The 22,474-nt window shown below is 68.6% G+C and overlaps 2 protein-coding genes across 4 annotated transcripts; one reads left to right on the top strand and one right to left on the bottom strand.

Moving 5' to 3' along the window:
• Positions 1-757: 757 nt before the first annotated feature.
• PALM (paralemmin) lies at positions 758-18,038 on the bottom strand. Of its 3 annotated transcripts, none has more exons than XM_059831837.1 (9): positions 18,015-18,038; positions 8,117-8,165; positions 6,876-6,956; positions 6,641-6,771; positions 4,929-5,052; positions 4,442-4,463; positions 4,089-4,178; positions 2,893-3,024; positions 758-1,344 (listed from the first exon to the last, which is right to left on the bottom strand). In XM_059831837.1, exons 1-9 carry the CDS (start codon positions 18,017-18,019, stop codon positions 758-760), a joined length of 1,221 nt encoding a protein of 406 aa, XP_059687820.1. In that variant the 5' UTR covers positions 18,020-18,038. The 3 variants fall into 3 exon arrangements, with proteins under 3 accessions (XP_059687820.1, XP_059687822.1, XP_059687823.1); XM_059831839.1 differs by having other exon boundaries at positions 4,089-4,151; XM_059831840.1 differs by lacking the exon at positions 2,893-3,024 and having other exon boundaries at positions 4,089-4,151.
• A 1,391-nt stretch (positions 18,039-19,429) lies between these two features.
• On the top strand, positions 19,430-21,741 carry PRSS57 (serine protease 57). The gene is made up of 6 exons (XM_059831612.1): positions 19,430-19,499; positions 19,776-19,929; positions 20,151-20,295; positions 20,718-20,978; positions 21,063-21,188; positions 21,664-21,741. The coding sequence occupies exons 1-6, from the start codon at positions 19,430-19,432 to the stop codon at positions 21,739-21,741; spliced, it is 834 nt and encodes a 277-aa protein (XP_059687595.1).
• The last annotated feature ends 733 nt before the right edge of the window (positions 21,742-22,474 follow it).

The following is a 22,474-nucleotide window of genomic DNA, read 5'->3' as shown; positions in this document are numbered from 1 at the left end:
GCCGCGCATGACACGTGGCCCCCTGTGAACTCCTGGCACGATGGATGCCACCCTCGATGCCCTGCCCTCGCCTGGACACGCTCTGTCCGGAGGGGCTCACAGCTCGGGGAGCTCGGGGGCACGGGGACGAGGACGTGGGATGGCACGGGGACATCCGTGGGCAGCCAGAGAGGACGGCCCAGGGCCTTTCCCTGCAGGAGAAGCAGATGATGGAAGTGCAGAGAGAGGGGCTGGCTTGGGGCTGGCTCCGTGCCCTCCGCGGGCTGGGCCAAGCGTGGGTCTTGCTGGCTGCCGGCTCCCCGGGAGTCATCTACGGACGTGGCGGCGTCCTCCGATCCCCCAGCCCCGCCGTCTCCAGCCTCCGATGGTGGGTGAGAAGTTGCCGTGAGAGGAGGGAAAGGCTCCGGTGTCAGTGGCGGGAGGGCACCAGTGTGGGGCGAGGCCGGGCCGTGGGTGGGGGCGGGCGTGCCGTGGGGCAAGGGGGTCTCTAATAAATATCACAGGCAGCGCTGGTGGGGTGTGGCGCAGGGTGGGCGTCGGGCAGACGGGGCGAGCGGTGCCGCAGCCGCAGTTCGCTGCTGCCCGCTGCGGCTTTGCAGGCACCGAGTTGGATCTCCCCGGCTCTGCAGAAAGAGGGTCCGTGTCCACTGGGAGGGAGCCCGGCGTGCCGGGGCGGCGGGCCTGGCTAGCGGGGGCCGGGGCGGAGGGGGGTCGGCGGGGGCAGCCTGCTCCGGTGGCGGCGCGGTGCCGGCGGGGCTCACATCACCGTGCAGCACTTGCAGCGCTGCTTCTTCACGTCCGTCTCCTGCTCGGCCTCCTTGGCGTCCGTGGCGTTGGCACCCAGCTTCTGCCCACCCGGGCCCTCCTCCCCCAGCGGCTGGGCGGCCGCTGGCTCCAGTGCGGTGCCATTGGGCGGTGCGTGGTCCTTGCGCGCCGGCTCCGGCTTGCTCTCGGCGTCCTCGATCACCACCAGCTCGGCCTTGATGGTGCCCTCCAGCCCCAGGACCTTCTTGGTCTCGTCCTCATCCTCCACGTTCTGGTAGCCCATGAAGATCATGGTGACAGGCTGCTCCCGGCTCGGCTCCATCCCCTCGCCCGGCGGCAGCACCGCGGTGCTTTCCCGCGGCTTGGCCTGCAGCCCCGTGATCTCCCGCCGCGGCGTTGGCTTCTGGCTGGCCGGGGTGCCGCTGGCCTCCTCGCCCACCCTGGCCGGGGCCTCGCGCCTGGCAGCTTCGCTCAGGGTGGCCTCGTCCGCCTTGTGCAGGAGCTCGTCGACCTCGGAGGAGCTGAGGGGGTGGGCCCCGTTCTGCAGGGCCCCATCCTCGGCGCTCACCGCGTGCACCACTGCGGGGACAAGAGGAGGGAGGTGAGGGGGGCTCGGGCCAGGGGGCTCAGGCGGGGGGCCCAAGTCGACCTGGAAAAGCTCCTGCTGGCGCGACCCGCTTGGACCCAGCTCCTGTGCGGCCGGGGAGCAGCACCTTCCCCTCCCCAAAGGCGCTGGCACCAAGGCCGGGACCTCTCAGCAGCACCCCGACCCCCCCCATCACCTGTCCCCTGCCCGACAGCAGACGAAGAGGCCGAAACAAAAGCACAATGCGAGGAGCCTTTCCCGGCCCTTGGCACCTCCGAAGCCTCAGACCCGGCGAGCCCCGTGGGAGCCGCAGCCGTCTGCCAGGTCGCCGACAGCCTGCCAAGCTGGCCGCGCTCACTGCAGCGGGATGGCATCCGGCTGGCGCCCGGCTCGGCTGGGGCCGATAAGATGCTCTGCGGCAGATCGCTGCTGTCACCAGTAAGACCCCAGTGAGCGCTTGGCAGGTGCTGCCCTGCCGCGTCCCACCATGTCCTGCCGCATCCTGCTGTGTCCCGCTGCCTGTGGCACCCGGCGGCCCCATGCCCAGGACGGGACGGGGCTCTTCTGCCGCCGGTGCACTTTGCACGGCTGCTTGCAGCGCTGGAGGCAGCAGACATGCGTCATGGCGAGAGCAGCCTCCAGCTCATCGCATTTTCCGCTTGACCGGGGGCATCATGCGATGATCAGTGCAACAGCCTCAACAGCCAGTCGATGGAGTGATGGACGACAACCAGCCCAGGCAGGGCCGGCTCGGCCGGGACCAACGCACAGCTGCCCCTGGCCGATCGCTGCCGAGGCAGCTCCTCGGCCCGCCCTTGGAGCTGGGGGTCCCGGAGCAGCAGGGGGACTGAGCCAGGCGGCTGGCGGAGGTGAATGCCCGCGTGGCCCGGCACGGCCGTGGCCACAGGGAGGGTGTTGAACAGGACTGGCTGCTGGTGCACGGCAGTCTCCTTGGAGAGGCGGTCGGTCCACTTGGCCACCACAGTCCCCAGTAACATGCCCCAGCTCCACGGCTGGTCCTTGCCACTGACACAAACATCCCTTGGGTGTCACCAGGCCCTTCGAAGCAGGTTTCCGGAGGTTCCCAAAAGCAGGGGCCGCAGGCAGGGACCGGTCCCCATTGCTGCGCCTCCTCTGCGCCCAGTGGCCACGCTCCCCTCTGCCAGCCTGGGCACGTCGGGCAGATGCGGTGCCGGTGCTGCGTTCCCCGCCTCTGGGATGGGCTCCCAAGTCTTGGCCTCAGCAGATCCTCTTCTCCACTCTTCAGCAGCACAGGGTCACGATGTGCAAACTAGGGCTGGCCTGTCGGGACCGTCTGCACCATGCCGCTGGGAGGGATCCCACACTGGGCTGGCCAGGGCGCGGAATCGGGGCTGGCGAGTGGTTGCCCTGAGCCGGCTCCCCTATAGAGCTGGCGAGGAGGGCTGGGAGCGACCCCAGCTCTTCCTAGCTGCGGTGCCTGCTGGGATGCTCGGGCGGCCGCTCCCTCGTCCCCTGCCCTTTGCTCCTGACGCCTGCGAGCAGTGCGGGACGGGCCGTACCTTTCAGCTCATCCTCGTACACTTTGACCCCCTGCAGACAGTGGTTCTGGGGGAGCATGGTGGTGCTGGACAGGACCTTGGTCTCCCCAGTCACTCTGTCCTTCTCCACCGTGATCTCCACCGAGTACATGGCTGGGACACAAAGAGGACAGCGCGCGTTACGGCGGCCCCGGCCCTCCCCAGCCCCTGCTCAGCGGCCGGCAGCGGGCAGGCACATGGCGGCAGCGGTGTGGTGCAGTGCCGTGCGGTGTGGTGCTCAGCGGCGTTAGCAAGGCAGCAGGCGGCAGCGAGGAGGAGTGAACGGCAGAGGCGGGTGTCACATCCCGGGCACAGCCCTCCTACCAGGACCCGCGGGGCCGTCGCCATCCTGGCGCTGCTGGCATCACCTTACCTCCACAGCTTCTGCCTTCCCCGGGCTGGGGCCCAGCCGGGCCCTGGAGGCACCGTGGCAAGTGGCGCCGCGTCCATCTGTCCAGCCGGCGCGCAGTGCTGGCCGCAGGGGCCTGGGCTGGGAGCCAGGCTCATGCTCGTGGGGGGCAGCATCCCCCACTGAGGGTGCTGGCGCTGGGGCAGCCCCTCTGCCCCTGTGGGACAGGTGATCGTCGGCATCTCTCCGGCTCCTGGCCAGTCCCTGCCGGCACTGGGGTCGCCTCGGCCCCGTGGTCCTTTGCTCCGAGGGTCCCAAGATGGGCTCTGCCCAGCGCCAGTGCCGCAGCCTGGTCTGAGCCATCCCCCCAAACCAGAGCAAACCCCTCCAGCAGCGGAGCCGGCCGTAGCTCCCCCAGAGCGGGCAGCTCGGCCCCGCACGCCCCTGCAAGCTCCCTGCCGGCAGCCAGCCACGGGGCCGTGAGCGCTGGTGTGGGGTCAGCCATGCTGGCAGCCGACACTCCGCTCCCTCTCCCGCGCTCCGAGAAGCCGCAAACAGAGCAGGAGGTGAAGGATGAAACCGGAGCAGAGTCATGGAACAGGGGGGTGAGGGGGGGCCCTGAACCATGAACCAGCTGCAGGGTGGAAGCGAAAACAAACCCTCTGATTGCAAATAACTGATGTTCTCTGCCTTGGGCTTGGAAAGCCATCGAGCGGTGGGGAGCGGTGGTGGCAGGGCTGCGGGGCGGGCAGCGAGCGAGGGGCGGCATGGGAGGGGAGGGGGGAAGCAATCGGCAAGGAGCGCTCCTCCCAGGGAAGTGGGCACCTACCTGCCTTCATCATGTCAGTGCCTTCCACCACCTTCATGGGGCTGCTGGAGACCTTCTTCTCGGCTGGAGGTGGAGAGGAGAGGCAACCGCCTGAGCCAAAATGATCGCCTGGTCATCCACGCGCCTGCGGGATGGGCCCCGGGGAAGGCGGCGTGTCCCCCGTGGCTGGCGCCTGGGACGGGCTCCCCCGCCACAGAGCACCGCTGCCTGGGAGCGGACAGGGACGGGGGACGTGGGGACGGGGCTGCCCCGGCTCCCCCCACCCATCTGGCCCCAGTGCCAGGGCAGCATGAGGGGGCAGTGGGTGCTGCCTCCCAAGAGCAGGAACCGCAGCTGAGGTGGGGATCACCTACCCTTGACCGTGCCCAGGGGACTCTGCAAAACAGAAGGGAGAGGTTAGGAGCCACCGCACACCCGCTGCCCGCACACCCGCCGCCCGCACACCCGCCGCCCATGCACCCATCCCCACCGGGGCAAGGGACCCGCGGTCTGGCCCCACCAGCACAGGTTCGGCAGGGCAGGGGCTCCAAGGGTGACAGGGACACGTGGGGTGGCCAATCCGCCCAGCTCGGCTGGGACCGCAGCCCACCACAGCTGCACCAGCGCCCCAGCGCAAGCCCGCAGCTGGTCAGCAGTGGCTCCCTGCGCTCTGCCCCTCCGCCAGCGCAACCTGCCTGCCACCGTGCCGTCACCCCAGCAGCTCCCTGCTCCACGCTGGCAGCAAGAACCAGCTCTGGTTTGGCAGGGGCTGAGCAAGCGCCGACCCCCCCAGGCACCCCCTCTCCCCCTTCACCCCTCCCGCAGCGGGCAGCCCTGCCCACGGAGAGCGGCCATGCCCACCTTCTGCGTGTTGGGGACGGCCTCTGCCTTCTCCTCCTTGTCCGGCGCCGCTGCCTCCGCCAGGTTCTCCTTGGTGGAAGCTGCCGAGCTGCCATTCTCCAGCGTCTCCAGCTCCTTCTCCAGCCTGTGGGGAGAGTCAGGGCTGAGAGGCCGTGGGAAGCCGCGGTGCAGGCACCCACAGCAGACCTGCAAATGTGGGCCAGCGACATGGCACAGGGGAGGAGGAAGCACAAATCAGCCCCTGGGCTCCTGAAGCACTGGGACAGACAGACAGACCTCTGGCATGGCTGTCACCATCTCTTTGCAGGGGAAAAGTGTGTGTTCGCTGGAACAAACCCAGGGGCTTCACCAGTGGGTGCTGCCATCACCCTTAACCTGGGTGCCCGTCGGCCGCGCGCCTCCTCCCACCTCCGCAGGGCGAGCGATGCTCAGGATGATGGTCGCGGCTCCGGGGCCGCTGAGCAACCAGGACGGCTGCTCAGCCGACGGGCTCAGCCCAAGCAGACAGAAGAAACCCCCCGCAGGCACCGGGCAGTGGGACTGACCCCACGGGGCGACCCCCCAGCTCTCGCTGTCCCCGTGCAGTGACTGAACCAAGCCCGCCATGCACTTGCCAGTGCCCTCGCTTGGTGGCATGGAGCAACGCCGCTCTATATCCGTTCTGCTCCCACACGTGTTGCCCAAAGCCTGTTTGAGCTTCCCACGAGGGCGACCGCCCATTCCCAGCCACCGAGCCCAGCCAAGAGCTGTGCCGGCAGCAGGGCCCCACCGGGATGTGGCGGAGGTCAGGGGAGTCCCCACAGATTCATGTCCATGTAAATTAGGGCCCCTCTGTGAGCGCAGAAGCAGCACCCCCCGCCTTAACTCCCATCTCCTTACAAGGCACCGGCGGAGGAATGCACCGCGCCATTAGACGGACACAAAGGCCCCTTCGTGCCTGACCCCTCTCTGCACCGATGCTCGGTAATTAACGGCACAGCCGTGACTGATTGCATTCTTGCGGGGCAGCTGGGCTGCTGGGACACCTCCGTGCCGGCCCCCCCGCCTTTGGCAGCCCAGGCAACGAGGGGGCTGGGCAGGGGTTGAGGCTTCTCCCCCCCCAGACTCCCACCCTGTCCCTTCCCAGGGGCTGAGCCACCACAGTGGGGACAGATGTCCATGGGAAACCACCCCCCGCTTCCGGGCCCCTGCGATCAGGGCTGCTGGGCACCAAGAAGCCCCCAGAGGACCCCAGTCCCCAGCCCAAGCCCTGGCCCCAGACCCACGGCTCCCACTGATGCCCTACACAGCTTGCGGCTCCCGCAGCCCTGGGCAGGAGCACGGCTGGGGCTGTCCGTGCTCAGAGGGGCTACAGGGCTGGATGGGCTCTGCGACCGGCCACAGCCCTGGACAAATGCCGGCAAGAACCCAGTCAGAGGGTTCACGGCGAGAGCGGCTTGAGCCCTGGCAGCACCGCAGAGGCACCTCCGCTCCCAGCAGCTCCGAGCTCCAGAGCGGACGCTCTCCTCCGAGCACAGCCGTGGCTGAACCCCAGTGAGCGTGGTGGCACAGCGGCATGCCTTGTGCCTTGTGCCTCGTGCCCAGCACGTGGGACCGAGCTGCATCTCAGCCTCCCATCTGCCCGGGGGGAGAGAAGGTCGGGGGGGCTCTGGAGGGACTCGGGTGCTCTCCGAGCGCACCCCGACATCCTGACCCCACGCCATCCCCATTACCTCTGGATGGTTTCCTCCAGCTCCTTGGTCTTCACCTCATCCTCCTGCATCTGCTTCTTCATGGCCTCGTCCTCCTCGGAGGCTGAGGTCGGGGCCCCCTCCAGCAGCCATCTCTCCCGCAGAGCCTTGGACTGGGGAGCAGAGGGGGAGTCACGGTCCTGCCACCCCCACAGCCGGAGGGTCCCCGGCACATCCCCGGTGCAGAGGCAGCCTGGGGGTCCCGGGGGATCCTCACCTTGAGATGCTGCAGCTGCCGCCTGTCATCCTCAAGCTGCCGCCTTTTGTTCTCGATCTCCGTCTGACGTTTCCGCTTCTCCTGGAGGGACGAGAGCGGCAGAACCGGGGTCGGCACTGGGCACCACGGGAGGAGGGGCACCTCCCTCCCGGCCAGGGCAGCATCCCCGGAGCGGGGAGGAGCAGGAAATGGGGGGCAAGGGGCTCCCATGGGGTCTGACACGGGGACACAAGTCTCCCAGGGTTGCAAGACTGGCTTTGGGGACAGCCCACCGGGAGCTCCCCAGCTCTGCACCACGTCCCTGCTCTCACTGGGGGAAACTGAGGCACGGAGGGTGTAGAGAAATTGGGGCAGAGCCTGGAGTCTGTTCACTGTCTCAAAATGTCACCTTCCCCTCGTCCAGCCCTGCTGAGCAGGCTGGCCAGCGTGGGGGGGAACCAGCCCCAACAGCCTCTCCCTGGCCCCCCCTCCACACATCCTGGGGCTGGTCCAGATCATTTCAGCAGAGTCAGTCCCAGCCCGGGAAGCGTCACCCGCTTTCTTTCTCCTCTGGCCCAGAACAATTTGCCCTTTGTGCAGCGGAGATCAGCCGGTAGCGAGCCGGGCCGGGGAAGCTGGCAGCCCATGGCAGGCAGGGGAGCTGCTATGGGGCAGCAACGGGGTTTAAAACCAACCCAGTGCCCAGCTCTGTGCCGGGGAGGGGCTGCCTGGCGCGGCCCCTGACTGCTCGCTAATTAATGTAATTACTAGTGCCCATAGCAGGCAGGGACGGATCCTGAACAATGCTCAGCCCTTCCCTGGGAAAGGGCGAGAGGGGAATCATCACCCGTTTCCCTCCCACTCGGGGCTCGTCAAGCCGTTGCTTCATTAATTAAACCTCCCAGCCGCCCATTGCTCGCTCTGTCCCTGTTTCAGCAACGCAGAGCCAAGCCCTGCCGCATCCTGCACCCCGGCCGTGGCATGTCCGTGGGAAGAGGTGCCACAGGGCAGGACACCCTGGCACGGGCTCCCGTGGGTCCTTGTTTGGCTGCTGGAGGCCCCCTGCCCAGGGCTGGGCATCCGCACGGGCTCTCCGGCTCCTGCCGCTGCCTGCAGCCCCGGAGCAGCTTTCCGGGCCGAAGCCCCTGCACTGGCACCCTCCCACCCACTGGCGTCTGCCCCACGTGCTGCAGGCGATGGCACGGGGATGTGGGCATGCCAGCTCACGGTCCGGCGTGTTCGCCGCCCGCAGGGGGACTCACCGCAATGGCCTGCAGCCTCTCCTGCTGAAGGGTGCTGGCCTCCACAGCCCTGCAAGAGAGCAGAGGGAAGCAGTGAAGAGCGTGGCCGCCCCCACGGAGGAAAGGCACGGGCAGTGGGTGAATGGGGACATTGTGCCACCGGCAAACCGGACACAGCGCACGGACAAAGGCTGAACTCTTCCCTTCCACTGGCTGCTTTCTCCCCTTCCCCTCGCCACCCCGGAGCTGAGTACCCCTCGCCGGCACTCCTCCTCCAGCCACCCCTCGGCCCCCTGCCCTGCCCAAGTCCCCTGGGACAGGCACCTTGCCCAGCACCCGGGGATGACCTGGCACAGCCGGACCTGCTCCTCCCGCGGCCGTGGCACAGACGGAAACGGTGACCACAGAGGGGCTGGAGTGGGATGGTTCTGGCCGCCCCTGCAGTTCAACCTGGCTCACACTTTCCATTCCAAGCCCACTTCTTGGCGGCCGACACCTTTCCCGCACAGTGACCTTTCCAGGCTGCGCACACAGGCACACGCACGCACACGTGCACAGACACGCGGACACGCACAGATGTACACATTGCAACAGGCTCCGCTCCAGCTGGGGTTCGTGCTACCAGGCCCAGCACCGGCCTCCGCAACACGAAACGCCGTGGCCATGCCCGGGGATGCTGCCAGCGGCAGCCGCCTCGCTGGCCCCGACGCAGCTCTCCCAGGTACAGCCAGGCCCCGGGGTGCTGCAAGGAGGGGGTGCCGCAACCCCCCTGAGCCACGTGCCCACGCGTCTGCCTTCCCACATCCCGGCGGTGCGAGTGCCCTGGACCAGCCCAACCGGCAGCGCAGCCACACGGCGCCCGGTGAGAGCTCCCATGCCACGAAGCATCAGGTGCAGGTTCAGCAGCCGGGAGCCGCAGAGCGGGGCTGAGGGCGTCTGCCCCGGGCCCAGCTGTGACTGGGGATGCTCCAGTGCCACAGGGAGCCGGCTGGCTGCTTGCCAGACGATGCTAACGAAGTGTTTAGCTGTGACAGTAATTAGGGTGGGAGGCGCGGAGGTACCATCAGGCGATGGATCATTGCCACTTGCTTCCCAGAGCAAGGGACAGCAGAGCCTGCGAGGGGGCGGCTGCGCAGGCAGCTGCTCTGGAGGAGACACCGGCATGGAGACACTGGTCTGGGGTCCGGTCCCCGTGGCCGAGCCCTTCCTCCGGCTGCTCCCTCGCACCCGGGGCTGTCTGCGCTGCTGCCCTGGGCGAGCAGGAGGGAGGAAACCCGGGTGGGGGGTCCGCACTCCCCAGCCCAGAGCAGGGTCTGGCTCCGGCCCCTGCCCGTGGCAGTTCCTGCAGCTGGTGGATGCCGGTGCCAAGGCGGTAGAGGGGAGAGAGCTCTTGGACTTAATTTATGCCGGTGGTTAAGTGCAGCTCCCAGGAGCTCCTGCCCTGGCTGATGCGCGGCGGCCGGTGGGGTGCCCCTGCACCTGCCTCCCCCCGGGCCCGTCCCCGCACTCCTGGCCGGGCCCGAGGGCTTTGAAAGTGCAATTAAAGCAAGAGGCAGACGGTCCCTTCCCAGCGGGCAGGAGGGAGGGAGAGGTGCGGCCGCAGGGCCACCGGCAGTCCCAGCCCACGCGGGGCAGCTCAGGGTGAGGGGGGGACAGGGAGGGGCGGGCAGCGCCGTGTCCCCAGCACAGCGGGAAAAGCCATTAGCGAGGAGCGAGCGCCAGAAGCCCGGTCCCACCCCAGCCTCACCGCGGCTGCACGCTCGGGGGCACCCAGCAGCTCCGGGGCCACAGACTCGCTGACATAGGTTGAAGACATCCCCGGCTTCATACGGCACCAACCACAGCGGGAGCTGAGCCCCAGCCCAGCTTGGAGTGCCCATTTTGGAAGACAACACGGACTCCGAGGTGCCACCCGGCACCCACAGGCTGTGGGCACCCCAGTGGGGGGGCACCAACCCTGCTCCCCGGGTTTCTCCCCATCCCTCTTCTCCCGCCACTGCTGCATCGTCTGCTGCCCCGGGGTGCGGGCTGGGCTCTGCCGATGGCCCAGGGCTGGGGCAGGAAGAGAGAGCTCCTCTGCGCTCCCATTAGGGGCCTTTTCCAACGATAGTTTTACACATGGGGCGGGCACGGGCTGCTGCACCCCACACATGGTACCTCCCTGGGCTGGGCTTTGGCCGCCCGTGCCGGCACGTGTGCCCTTGCACATGCATGTGCCCTTGCATGAATCCTCCACCGGAGGGGACAGCCTGTGCAAGAGCTGGGCTTTGCAGCAAACCAAACGGGCTCTGCCGGGGCGAAAGGACCCCCTGCCTCTGCCTGCCGCCTCCTCAAAATCAGCGATTAACCGAAAGCTGCTCAGAGCTGCCCGTCCTCCCCTCACCCTGCACCCTGGGATCCCGGCAGCGCGTGAAATCCAGGCCAGAAAAACAAACCGGGGAAGGTGTCGTTTGTGTAGCGGTTGTTTTTCTGCTGTTTGTGGCGACGCTGGGACTGTTTTGCACGCGCAGGCGCACACCCGCCACTCGCAGCCTCCCGTGTGTCACGCCTAGCAGCCCGCGGCCCGACGCCGCACCCCAGATGGGAATTAAATAATTACAAACCCAAAGAGAGTCGGAGTGTCTGCGAGTCCCTTTGCTGTCCCGGCTCATTCTGCTGCCGGTCCCTGCCCGGCTGCGTGGGGTCCGAGAGCAGCAGCACCCGGCACAGGGATAACGGGGGAGACGAAGGGCCGACCCTGCTCCCTCCCAACTGTCCTGAACACCCGCTGCACCCTGCAACCCCCCCCATGACGGGAGCCGTTCCCTCGCAGCGAGAGGGGCTGGGGCAGTGGGTTTCCTGAGGGAAACCTCCTCTGCCGACCCGCTGGGGCCGCGAGTGGGGTCTGCCCTTCCCCAGCCCCATGCCCGGGGCCTCGCCTCACCCCCGGACACAGGCAAACTTTCTTTCTCAGGAAAGACAGACCGAAAGCAGTTGCACAACTCGGAGAGAGAGCGGTGACAAGGATGGCGATGGACCTGGCAGGCCCCCACGAAACACCCCCAGCATGAGGGCGTGGGGGCTGTGGGGACGCAGGGCCCTGACGGGGGGAGCACAGAGCGGGTGCTGGGAGCAGCACCCACATCACGGCCCTACGCCCTGCCCCGGGCACCAGCCCAAGGGGTGAAACCTCCCCTTCCCCCTGCAAACCAGCTCCAAACCAGCGAGGAATGCCCCCGGGATTTGGGGCAGCTGGGACGGCTCTCTGCGGAGACAGATTATGTGCAAAAGTTGAAGGGAGGAACCGGCCACCACCCCCGCTACGTCCTACCCCGGCCAGGGCTGCCGCGGCGCCAGGCTGGCACCAGCCCCACGGTGCCGGGGCTGCCCTTTGCCAGGGGCACCTTCCTGCTCGGGGGCCGGGGTCCCCCCTGAGTCCAGCTCTTGGCACCCCAAGCTCGGAAGGCTTTGGACCAGGGCCTGCTTCTCTCCTGGATCTTGCCCCATTTGATGGATCCAAACTTTTCCAGCATTCCTGAAACGTTCTGTTCTGCTTTTCCTCCCTCCTCTTTATTTTCCATTATTTGCTACAGTCTCCACATTCCCAGGTTGAACGCCAGGAATCGTCCTGGCCTGGGGACAGACACAAAACAGGCTGGACGCCCCTCACTGCGCCCTCCGCCCCCCCCGCCCCGGCAGCCTGCACACCCCAGCTCTGCTGTGGGGCCCAACCCCGGCTACCGCCCTGGGGGGCTCATCCATCGCCACCAGACCCTGGTGAGAGGGGCGCAGAGTGGGGACAAGCCCGGTGCCCCCAGGTCCCTGCCCTCTGGGACAGGGCGACGGGGCGGAAGGACGGGGGGGGGTCCCCAGCCAGCCCCCGGGTCCTGTTCGTGTGCCCTGTCCCTGGGGGCTGCACGCTCGGCAGGACCCTGCTGCCGGGGCAGGAAAGCAGAGCCCCGGGGCCGGATCCGGGGTGGGGGAGGCCCCCGCCCCGCGCTGCCCCCGCCCCTCCCCACGCCGCAGCACGAACCGGAGCGGCCTCCGAGCAGCCGCTCCCGCCCCCCATCCTCCCCCTCCTCCGCCGTTCGCGGCGGGGGCGGCAGCCCCGACCGGGCCGGTGCCGATGGGGCCCCGCAGCCGCCGGCCCCGGTGACTGATGGCTCCGCCGAGCCGGGAGGCGGTTCCCTGGCAACGGCGCCATGGCAACGGCGCCATGGCAACGGGGCGAGCCGCCGGGAGGGGGATGCGCAGCGCGGGCGGAGGGACCGAGGGCCCCCCCGGGCCGGGCAGCCCCCGGGGCCGGGCGCGCCGCTCCCCACGCTGCGGCCGCTCCGCGGGCCCGGCGCCCCGGCGGGCCAAGGCCACAGCCTCCCCAGAGCCTCCCCGCAGGTTTTGGCCGGGCCAGCGCGAGCTCCGGATCCGTCCTGGGTGCCGGGGAGGGGTGCAAAGGCGGCTCCAGGGCCGCCAAGCCCAGGGCCACCGGCCCCCTCAGGAACCGCGAGCCCAGGAGAGAAACCCAAAGCGAGCCCTTCCTCCCACCTCATTTCACCCGGTCTCATGAGCTCCGGTTAACAGGCTCATGCTTTTCCGCCCGGCGTCCACTGCGCGTGTGTCCAAGCCCTGCCGGTCCCAGGGCGGCTCCTCGAGCCGTTTCCGCATGCACCGCGTGGCAGGGAGAGCCACGGGCCGTGGCACAGGAGACGAGGTGGACGGGACCAGGGATGCAGGCGGCACCAGGGGATGCGGCACCGGGAACTCCCACCTGCAAAGGCAGCAGTCCCCAGACCCACGGATGGATACGCGCACACGTGTGAGCACGCACGCGCCCCGTGCACGCACCCGCGCTCCCTTTGGCTCTCCAGCTCTTTCCAGCCCTGCTGATGCTGCCGTTTCCTACCATCACAAGGGAAGCCCGTGACCTTTTGTCTCCTCCCCGCCTGACATGAAACAATAATGTTTATTTGCCTTCCTCTGTTTTTTCCCATTAGCTCATCCAAATGTGCGAAGAGCTGTTTCAAGCTGCTCCTCTGCTCCCCTGACCTCCGCTCCCTTTCCACCCGCGCAGCTCCAAGCCAGGGGGATGGCAGGGAGAGAGCCCTGCACGGGGGCACCACCGCCCAGACCCCTGTACCGACACTGACCAGCACGACCTCGGGGAGACAGGCCCCAGAGCCCGCGTAAACGGCAGCGCCAGCAGCAGTTGAGGGACTGGCACTGATTTACACCACCATTCCCCTGCCAAGAGCCAGGCCCCTTGGCCGGGCCCAGAGTGACGCTGCCGTGGGAAGCGTGCCTGCGGAGAGTCTGCAAAGCCTCCCTCACGAAGCCATTAGCAGCGGGGCCGCGATCGAAGGCCCTCGTTGGCGGCGGGCGCAGGGGGGAGGGGGCCGCAGCAGCCTGGGGGGCTGGCAGTCATCGACCGCAAAGGGAAATAAATCAGCGGCCAGCAGCTCGGGCGAGGACGGCCGGAAAGCCGTGCTGCTGGGGAGCCCCGTGCCGGGGCGGCTGGGCACAGGGTCTGACCCGCCTGCTCAGGTCCTGGTGACACGGGGGGCTGCTCCTCCCTGCCCCGCGGTGCTGGCTGCCCGCAGACGGCTACACCGCCCCAGTGCTCAGTTCCGCTCCTTCCCTCCCCGTGAGCCATGCCTTCCCCACGCTCCCGCAGCCTGCGCAGCCCCATCCAACGCTGCTGCCCTGGGAGGAGACGGGGACGGGGGGAGATGGAGGGAGGTGGGAGGAGGAGATGGCAGCCCCAGGCTCCCGAAAACCCAGGATGCATTAGAGCAAGCAGAGCTGCCTGATTGATTCTTCGGGCTGAGACGTGGGCTGGGAGTGCCAGGAGAAAATGGATCCCATGAATATTTGATGAACGGAGGCTTGGGGAGGGAGTTTGATTGGAAAATTACAGATCTTTCAAACAATGGTTCAAGTGCCCTCCAAACACTTGGGTTTCCAGCTCCCTTCCAGTTAGAGGAGCAAGGCTCCACCAGGAAACTCCCCCACGATTTATGAATGAGAGTGGAGCCAGCCGCTCCCCATGCCTGCGAGCACCGACCGGCTGGGATAGACAGCCCCAGCACTGGCCCGGGACACGGCACCCGGCTCCCTGCCACTTCAGGGTGACCCCAGCTGTGTCACTTGGTCCCTGGCTTCCCATTCACATGAGGCAGTGCGGCTTTCCCACACCAATGCCACGAACACAAGAGCACGCGAGGCTCCAAGGAGCCGTCGGGAACGCGGATCCTGCCCGGACTCCTGGTAGGGGCACCCCTGTGAGCCCCGGGCACCCACGGGGAGCTTGGCCATCGGCGCCAAGCCAAGGCGTTGGGCTCAGCCCACATCCAGCCATGCTCCGCCAGGAAACACCTGGCTGGGGCAGGATCCGCCCCGGCTCCTCTCTCTCCTCCCGGGCTGCTGCAGGGCTCATCCTCACCCCTGAGAGCGGCTTCTGTCTGGGGCCCGGGGGGCTCACTTCCCTCCGGATGGAGTAAGGACAGACTCGGGAAACCAGGCTCCTGCGCACGCCTCTGCCTCCAGCCCCGAGCTCTGCGCCTCCACCCGACCCTGCCCCAGCGCACGTCGCCTCCCCAGCCTTCCTCCCGGCCCTTCCTCGCTGCCGCCACCTCCACCACTGGAGACGGGCCCACGCCACAGCCCGGCCGAGCCCCAGCGTGGCTGCCGGCACAGCACAGACCATGTGAACCACCGACCCCGCGTGGGGAAAGTGGCTGTTTCTGGCCAGGAAGCGGGAACGCCAACACCGGCAGCTTCCCAGGAAACCTGCTTCGGTTCCTGCCCAGCTGCGCAGGTCCAGCCAAGAGGCCCCGTCCCACAGCGGTGGCCGAACTCTGAACCCCGCCAGCCCCAAGCAAGGCTGGGGTGCCGTTGTGCGGCCATCTGCGGCAGAGCTTTATGGTTTCCTCCAGGAGAGCTGGGAAGGGAGACGGTGCAGTCCCCTCAGCTGCGCACAGGCGCAGGGATGGACCTGACCCCCTCCGGCTCCCTGCAGCCAGCCGGAGGCAGCGACGGTCCAAGCCTGGGGAGCATCGGCTGGGTTTTGCTTATCCCTGGGTGCAGGTGGAGAGCAGGGTCCTGAGTCGCTTCCCAAAGGGCTCCCAGGTTATTCCTCGGGCAGAAATCTCCCTCTTTCCCCCAGGTGCGACTGTCGGCTTTGGATCAGGGATGGGCAGGGTCGGGAAGGCAGGACCAGGAGAGCCCCTGCTCCGAGGAGACCCCAGACCCAGAGGGGAGAGCAGCGACCCACTAAGACAAACTACCAGAGCAGCCAGACGTGGAGATGCAAAATCTCCAGCTGCTCAAGAGCATCAACGGCAGCGGGAGCAGAGAACAGACAAGCAGCCCTGACGAGACCGGCACAGCCTGGAAGCTTTCAGCCAAACCTCCCTGGGCACCAGCGGCTCACGGCAGCCAGGACCCTCCTCCAGCCACTGCCAGTGCCAAGGCAAACCAGGAGCCAGAGCCAGGCCAGCAGCACGCGGCCCAGCACCCGTTATCTGCCGCAGAGCCGGGCCGACGTCAGGGGAGCACCTCGCTGTGTCCCCACCTGCCCCGGGACTCTCCAAAACCTCCAGCCCCACAACTAGGCTGTGGATTTGAGGGAGCAGGACTGCCCCGGTGAGACCTGGGACAGGAGCACCGGAGCTGCAGGTCCCCCCGTAAACCTGGACCCACCCAGGAGAGCTCATTTGGGCACTTCAGCCACCAACGTTTTTGCATGTTTATTCCAGCCCAAAAGCTCGGGAGCCTCCTCCTGAAGAGCCGCAGCCAGCTGAGCGGCCGGAGAGGCTGCACCGGCACTGCCAACGGAGAAACCACGCGCGCCCCTGTTTTGCTTTTTGTCTGTGCCCCACACCCGCAGACAGGACTGTGGGTAAGATGCTACTCCCACAGCTCGGTGGGGTGAGCCCCCGCCCTGGGTCACTCGCAGGGTTTCACTCAAAAGGAAGAGCCATCGGCAGGTCCAGCGTACGGACCTGGTGGGAGGGAAGCCCTCGCGCCCCTCTATGGGCTCCTCAGCCCTCTCCGGGAAGGTCCATCCGGAGCCTCGGCTGCCGGAGGAGCCCAGGGGAGAGTGGAGCAAGGTGAAAGGCAGCGTGTGGAGCCGGGGGGCAGGAGCTGCCATCCTGCCCGGCGCCGTCCCCTGCTTCAACCCCAGCCCTTGATGCCTCCACCCTGGGAGACCCCACGCCCGGTCCCTGCAGCTCTTCTGCCCGCTCCCCAGAGCACATCTTGCCCCTCGGTTCTGCGCTTTCCTTTGCTGCCTTTTGGCAAATCACGCGCACATTTTTCTCCCCTAAGAGGCACTTCTCTGAAGGGACTGATGCACCGAGGAGCTGCCCAAAGCCGCGGACCTGCCTTGGTGAGCTCTCGCACCACAAAGCCTCCAGCCCCTCCAGCAGCAAGGGGAGCCGCTCTGCTTCCACAGCCCCGCAGACGCCGCGCCCCGGCCTCTGAAATGTCCCCAGGCCCCCGTCGGTGCCCCCCGTGCTGCTCTCAGCCCTAAGCCAGCCAGAGCCCACCCCAACCCCAGGAAACCACCATCCTGTCCCTCGCCAGCACCCCACAGCTCCACGGGGCTCCCCAGGCGGGAGGCAGACAGTGCCGAGTGGGACCTGTTGAGCACCCGGCATCTCGCTAGCAGGCGGCCAGTTAATTGGTGCGAGGCGAGGTGCCCACGAGGAGCAAAGGGTAGCTGACCCCGGGCTGGCTGGATGCCTCCAGAAAGCCCCCAGTGCCAAAGCCAAGAGATGCTGGGGGGACCCTTGTTTGCCACGGTAGGGACCAGAGCCACGGGAGGGAAGGAAAGGCCTGGGTGAGACAGGGCCAGCCCGGCCGGCTGCCGTCGCTGGCACCCGGCGCGTTGAGCAGCCGACCAGCCCCTTGCCCTCCCAGCACCAGCACGCTGCAGGCGGGAGCTGCTGGTGTCCCCCAGGGGCAAAACCAGTGTGAGGGCAGGATGGTCCCCAGCTGCCGGCCGCCCAACGGCCTCCACCTGCTCCCTCCTTCCCCCATCCGCCCGCAAAGCCCCATGACCCGGCTCCGAGCCCGCCAGCAGACACTGACCAGCCGGGTAGGGCCCCACCGCAGCACACAAAGGATAAGGCCAGGGCTGGAGAGCGTCTCTCCGGCGGGACCTGGCGCACGAGGATCCCCCCATCGCAGCCGGGTCCCTTGGCAGAGGGCTGGGGGTGAACGCAGGGAGGGGTCCGTGGCTCACAGCCACCCACTCACCCCAGCCACACGCAGCAGCAACAACAGGTTCAAAACACGAAAATAAACGCCCTTCCCACCCCTCCCGCTTCCCGCACCGCTGCCAGCGGAGACTCGCCCCCCACAGCCCCCACGCCTGCTCCGGGGCCTCTGCCGCTGCACCCCGAGCTGGCGCCTCAGCACCCCAGCGCAGGGCAGGGACCTGGGGAGGGGCAGCACCTGCTGAGCAGCGTCGGGGGGGGTGAGGCCCCGGTATCAGGGTCCCGAGCCCCAGCGCTGGGGGGATGCGAGCCCCCGGTATTGGGGTCCTGAGCCCCAGCATTTGGGGGATGTGAGCCCCCGGGTTTGGGGTTGCGAGCCCTGGCATCGGGGGATGCGAGTCCCCGGTTTTGGGGTCCCAAGCCTCGGCATCGGGGGGATGCGAGCCCCCGGCATCGGGGTCCTGAGACCCCAGGGTCAGGGGGATGCGAGTCCCCGGTTTTGGGGTCCCAAGCCCCGGCATCGGGGCGGGATATGAGCCGCCGGTATGGGCGCCGCGAGCCCGCGGTGTGGGGTTCCCGCAGCCCCGGTGCGGGGGTCCCGAGCCCCGGCACCCGGGGGGCCATCCCCCGGTGCTGCGGCGCTCAGCCGGCGGCACGGGGGGGCCGCGGCCCGGTGCCGGGGTCCCGCGCCCCGCGGCGGCGGCGCGGCCGGATCCGGTACTCACTCCATTTTCCAGGCGGGCTGGGCGGCGGCGGCGGCGGCGGCGGCTCCGGCGGGGTCGGGCCGGGCGAGGCGCGGCGGAGCGGGGCCGGCGGCCGCCGGCGTCCCGGCGCTCAGGGCCCGGCGGGCGGCGGCATCCCCGGCGGGGCTGCGGGATGCGCAGGGATGTCGGGGCCGCGCCGGTGCTCCCGCCTCCCGCGCCGCCCGCACAGCTCCGTCTGCCGGGCGCGGCCCGCCACTGCCGCCGCCCCTCACCCGGCCTCGGGGCGCGGCGCTCCCCGCCCGCTGCTGCCGGCGCCCCCGGGGCCGCGGCCGCTTCTGGGGTGCGCCGGGGGGCCCCAAAGCGGGTCCCGGCTGCGCCGTGCCCGGAGCGGGGCGGGCTGGAGGGGCTGCGGGCGCTGCCGGCGCCTTGTCCCGGGCAGCGCGGGCGGGACGGGCCCCCTCCCGCCGCCCCAGGAGCGTCCCCGCCCCGGGTGCTGCCCCGGCCAAAGGCCCCGCTCATCGCTCCCACCCTGCCGGGGCCCCCGCGCCCCCGGCACGCAGCCCTGACGGTGCGAAGGGCGACCGGGGAGCGGATGGAGAAGGGGGGAGCCCGGGGCTGCGCGTGCCCCTCGCCGCTCTCCGTTTCCCAACGCAACGGTGGCGTTGGGCAAACGTGGCAAACTGACACAGGAAGCCCCGAGCCGGCCGCCGGCCGCGGTGCCGTTGGGAAATCTGCCCGCTGCCCGGGTGAGAGCTCCGCGCTCGGCCCCAGAGCAAGCCCAGCTCTGCAGGGAAGTCGCCCCGGCAGTGGGGCCCCCGTCCCCTCACCCCAGGACACCCGCACCCTGGTACACCCTGCAGCCCTTGTGCACCCCAGGGGGATGCCGACCGGGGGGAACAAACCGCCCCTCTGCCCGCAGCACCGTCCCAGAGGCAGGTGGTCTCTGGAGGGGCCGAAAGATGCGTTGGGTCCAAGCGCAGCACAGTCCCTGCGCGACCCACAGCAGCCAGGCTGCCGGGCCAGCCCCGGGGACACTGCCACGTCCTGGGAGGTGGCCTGGGACGTGGTGGGGCCCTGCTGCTCCCACCTCTCTTCCAAGAGGAGAGGGGTTTCATCCTTATTAGCTCAAGGCAGAAGAAGAGCCAGGACCGGGCTGGGAAGCCGCTCTGCTTTCTCTCTTCCTTCCCCAATCCACTCTCCTCCCAGCAAGCAGCCGCTCGGAGGGGGCTGCAATGCTGCATCTACCCCCGACACAGCATTGCACTGCCAGTGCCCCCCAGCCCGCAGCAATTGCACAAGGCAGCGACACCCAGAGAGGAGGAAGCAGAAAGGAGATACCCGCCAGCACCCAGGCAGAGGCTCAGCCCCCAGAGTTATTTAAGCACATCCCCCCGAGTGGCCCCAGAGGAGGTGGCAGTGGCCCGCTCTGCACCAGCATGGTCACCGCTGGGCTGTTCATCCTCAGCCTGGGAGGCTCCGTCCTGCTCCCAGCACTGGCCCCAGCAGGTAACGGGAGAGCTGGGGCTGAGAGGGCTGCAGGGCTGGTCCCCACGGCCAGGGCGGGAGATGGAGGGAGACTCCAGGCGGGAGCACTGCGGTGCAGGGGAGGCTTTGCCCTGCCACGCTCAGCCCTCCTCGGCCAGAGCTGATGCTCGGCCACTCCCTGGCACCCGTGGCTATTGCTGGGGTGCTTGGGACACGCAGCCAGGAGCAGAACAGACACGTGCAAGAGCCATGCTCAGGCTGCCCGGCAGCCACTGACCGCCTGCACCCACCCACCAGGCACCCAGGGAAGCCAGATCATCGGGGGAAAGGCGGCGGCACCCCACTCCCGGCCCTTCATCGCCTCCATCCAGATGGACGGGCAGCACATCTGCGGGGGCTTCCTGGTGTGGCCCAAGTGGGTGATGACAGCAGCCCACTGCCTCATTCCCAGGTGAGCCATGCTCCCACGCAGGGCACGCACTTCCCACCCCCTCCCCAGGAAGCGGCGTGGCCCCCTTCAAACAGATACCCCGGTTGGGGGTTACGAAGCACTGGAGCAACCCCCCTCCCGCCCACCCGTGGTCCCCTCGAGCCCACCTCGCCAGCCCCCTTCTCCCCCTCCCTGATTGCCCACAGCCGCGGCAGCACCCGCTCAGGGCCCCTCTGCCGCAGGCGTAACCCCTCGGTGCGCGTGGTGCTGGGCGCCCACAGGCTGGAGGAGCCCGAGAAGTCCCAGCAGGTCTTCAGCATCGTGGAGTCCATCGCCCACCCGCACTACAACCTGCGCTCGGTGGACAACGACATCTGCCTGCTCAGGGTGAGTCCCTCCCGCGCCGCCGCCATCGCGGACCTGCCCACCGGGAGGTGGTGGGCACCCGCCGGCCGGGAGCTGGGGTGCCCCACGCCCCGCGGGGCGCAGGAGGGAGATGCCCACGCGGGCCCGAGCCGACACTAGATGTCAGTGCTTCTCCGGAGAAGCAGAACCGCACCGTGGGGTGCGATGAAGGCGGCCGGAGGACACACCAGCCCAGCTCCCTCGGCCCCCGGGCCACCAGTCTCTAGAGCAGACTGGGACCAGTGCAGAGGGGCTGGCAGGGAGGGCCCAGGCTCTGAAGAGAGAAGGGCAGGGCTGGGGCAGGCATGCGATGGGGTGCGGGGGGGTCGGGGCCCCCAGGCAGGAGCGGCTGGGGGGCTCTGCCCCAGCCGTGAAGCCACCTGCACCCCCGACTCCCCACCCAGCTGAACAGGTCGGCCACACTGAACGAGTATGTGATGCGGATCCGCCTGCCCTCGCCGCACATCGATCTGAAGCCCGGCACCGTCTGCTTCGTGGTGGGCTGGGGGGACACCTCCAACTATGGCGACCAGCCCACCGAGCTGATGGAGACCCCCACCACCATCGTTAAGCGGAGCCTCTGCCGAACGCTGTGGAGGGGCAAGGTCTCGCCCAACATGCTGTGCGGGGCCAGCCGCAACGCCACGCTGCAGGGCGTCTGTGCGGTGAGTGCCCTCCCGGCCCTGTGTACCGCAGCCATCCCCCTCCAGGAGACACGCTAGTCTCCCTCCCACCCCTTTGCTTCGCAGGGCGACTCCGGGGGACCCCTGATCTTCAAGAAAAAGGTTTACGGCATCGTCTCATTCTCTGGGGAGAGATGTGGGGACCGCCGGTACCCTGACATCTACACCAAGATCTCCAACTACATCGACTGGGTGCATCGCACCGTGCAAGGGCACCACCATCAGAAGGGGCAGCCGAAGCCCCAGCCGGGGCTGGGAGGGGGTCCCGGGGGCAGAGGGGCTGCAGGGAGAGGGGCCGAGGCGTCTTGGCTGTCTGGCAGCGCCCGGGATGGGAGAAGAGGGCCAGGACTCCCAGGTCCTCGCAGCTCCAGGGGGTTTGGGAGCTGACGCTCAGGGCTCCTCAAGCCAGGGCAGGGCAGGAGACTCTGCCTCTTGGCGAGGGGAGATGTGTCCCCCAGGCTGTACGAGAAGCCCCAGCACCTCACTCGGCCTCTTGCAGCGGCAGCGTTTGTCTTCCTCAATAAAACCTCAGTCCCAGACCTCTGTGCATTCACCTTCCCTCCACCCACCCTGCTCCCACCTTACAGGGGGGCCACAGCCCCCAGCTCTGGGACGGGCAGGAGCCCCAGGGACACTCACCCCCCTGCCCACCCTGATTCTGCCCCAGGGACGTGATGGGGAGCCCAAGACCGGGCCCAAGACCCACCTGCGCAGGGAACCAGCAGAGCTGGGGCCTGGGTTTTAGCCCCCTTTAATTGCCTGGTGGGCAGCGGAGCCCGGGAGGGCTGACGGGGCCGATCCTTAACCCCGCACTGCTCAGGCGGCTGCTGCCCATCTCAACCGGGGCTGGTTCTTCCCCTCTCCTGCCCTTCTCCCGCCACCCCCTCTCCGGCCGTCCTGCTGCTCCCATTTCTGCTCCAGTTCCCAGCCAGACCCCCAGCTTGTCCCGGGCTGGGGTGGATGGAGCAGGAGGTGCAGGAGGAAGGAGGGAAGTGCCAGCCCCCACTCAGGACCAGGCCCTGCCCCGGAGGAGCCAGGAGCCACATCCAGGCGCTGCCACCCCACGGAGCATCCCCAGCAGCGCTGGTGCTGCCTCCCCGTCAGGGTGGGGCTCGCCATCCCGTCTCATCCCACCCCGACTCATCCTATCCCATCCCGTCTTGTCTTGTCCCGTCCCGTCCCGTCCCGTCCCGTCCCACACCGCACCCTCCCCACCATGGTACAGGACCCCCCAAACGGGAACCACAGACACCCCCCGGGGCAGATGGGCTCCCAGCCGCCCGGCTGCACCGGCAGAGCCCGCGGGGATCCCGTCGAGAGCCTCACCCGCCTCCCCGGCGCGCTCGGGCCCGCAGACGGGCGCTCGCCCTGGAGGGTGCAGGGGCCGGGAGCTGCCCACGCCAGCCGGGGGGACGTGTGCTGAGCTGCTGCTGGGTCTCAGCGGAGACACACACATGGCATGCAGCTTTGCCCGGCGA

The sequence above is a fragment of the Gavia stellata genome, chromosome 32 (genome assembly GCF_030936135.1).
Source record: "Gavia stellata isolate bGavSte3 chromosome 32, bGavSte3.hap2, whole genome shotgun sequence".
Lineage (NCBI taxonomy): Eukaryota > Metazoa > Chordata > Aves > Gaviiformes > Gaviidae > Gavia > Gavia stellata.
This window is presented reverse-complemented; position numbering and strand designations above follow the sequence as displayed.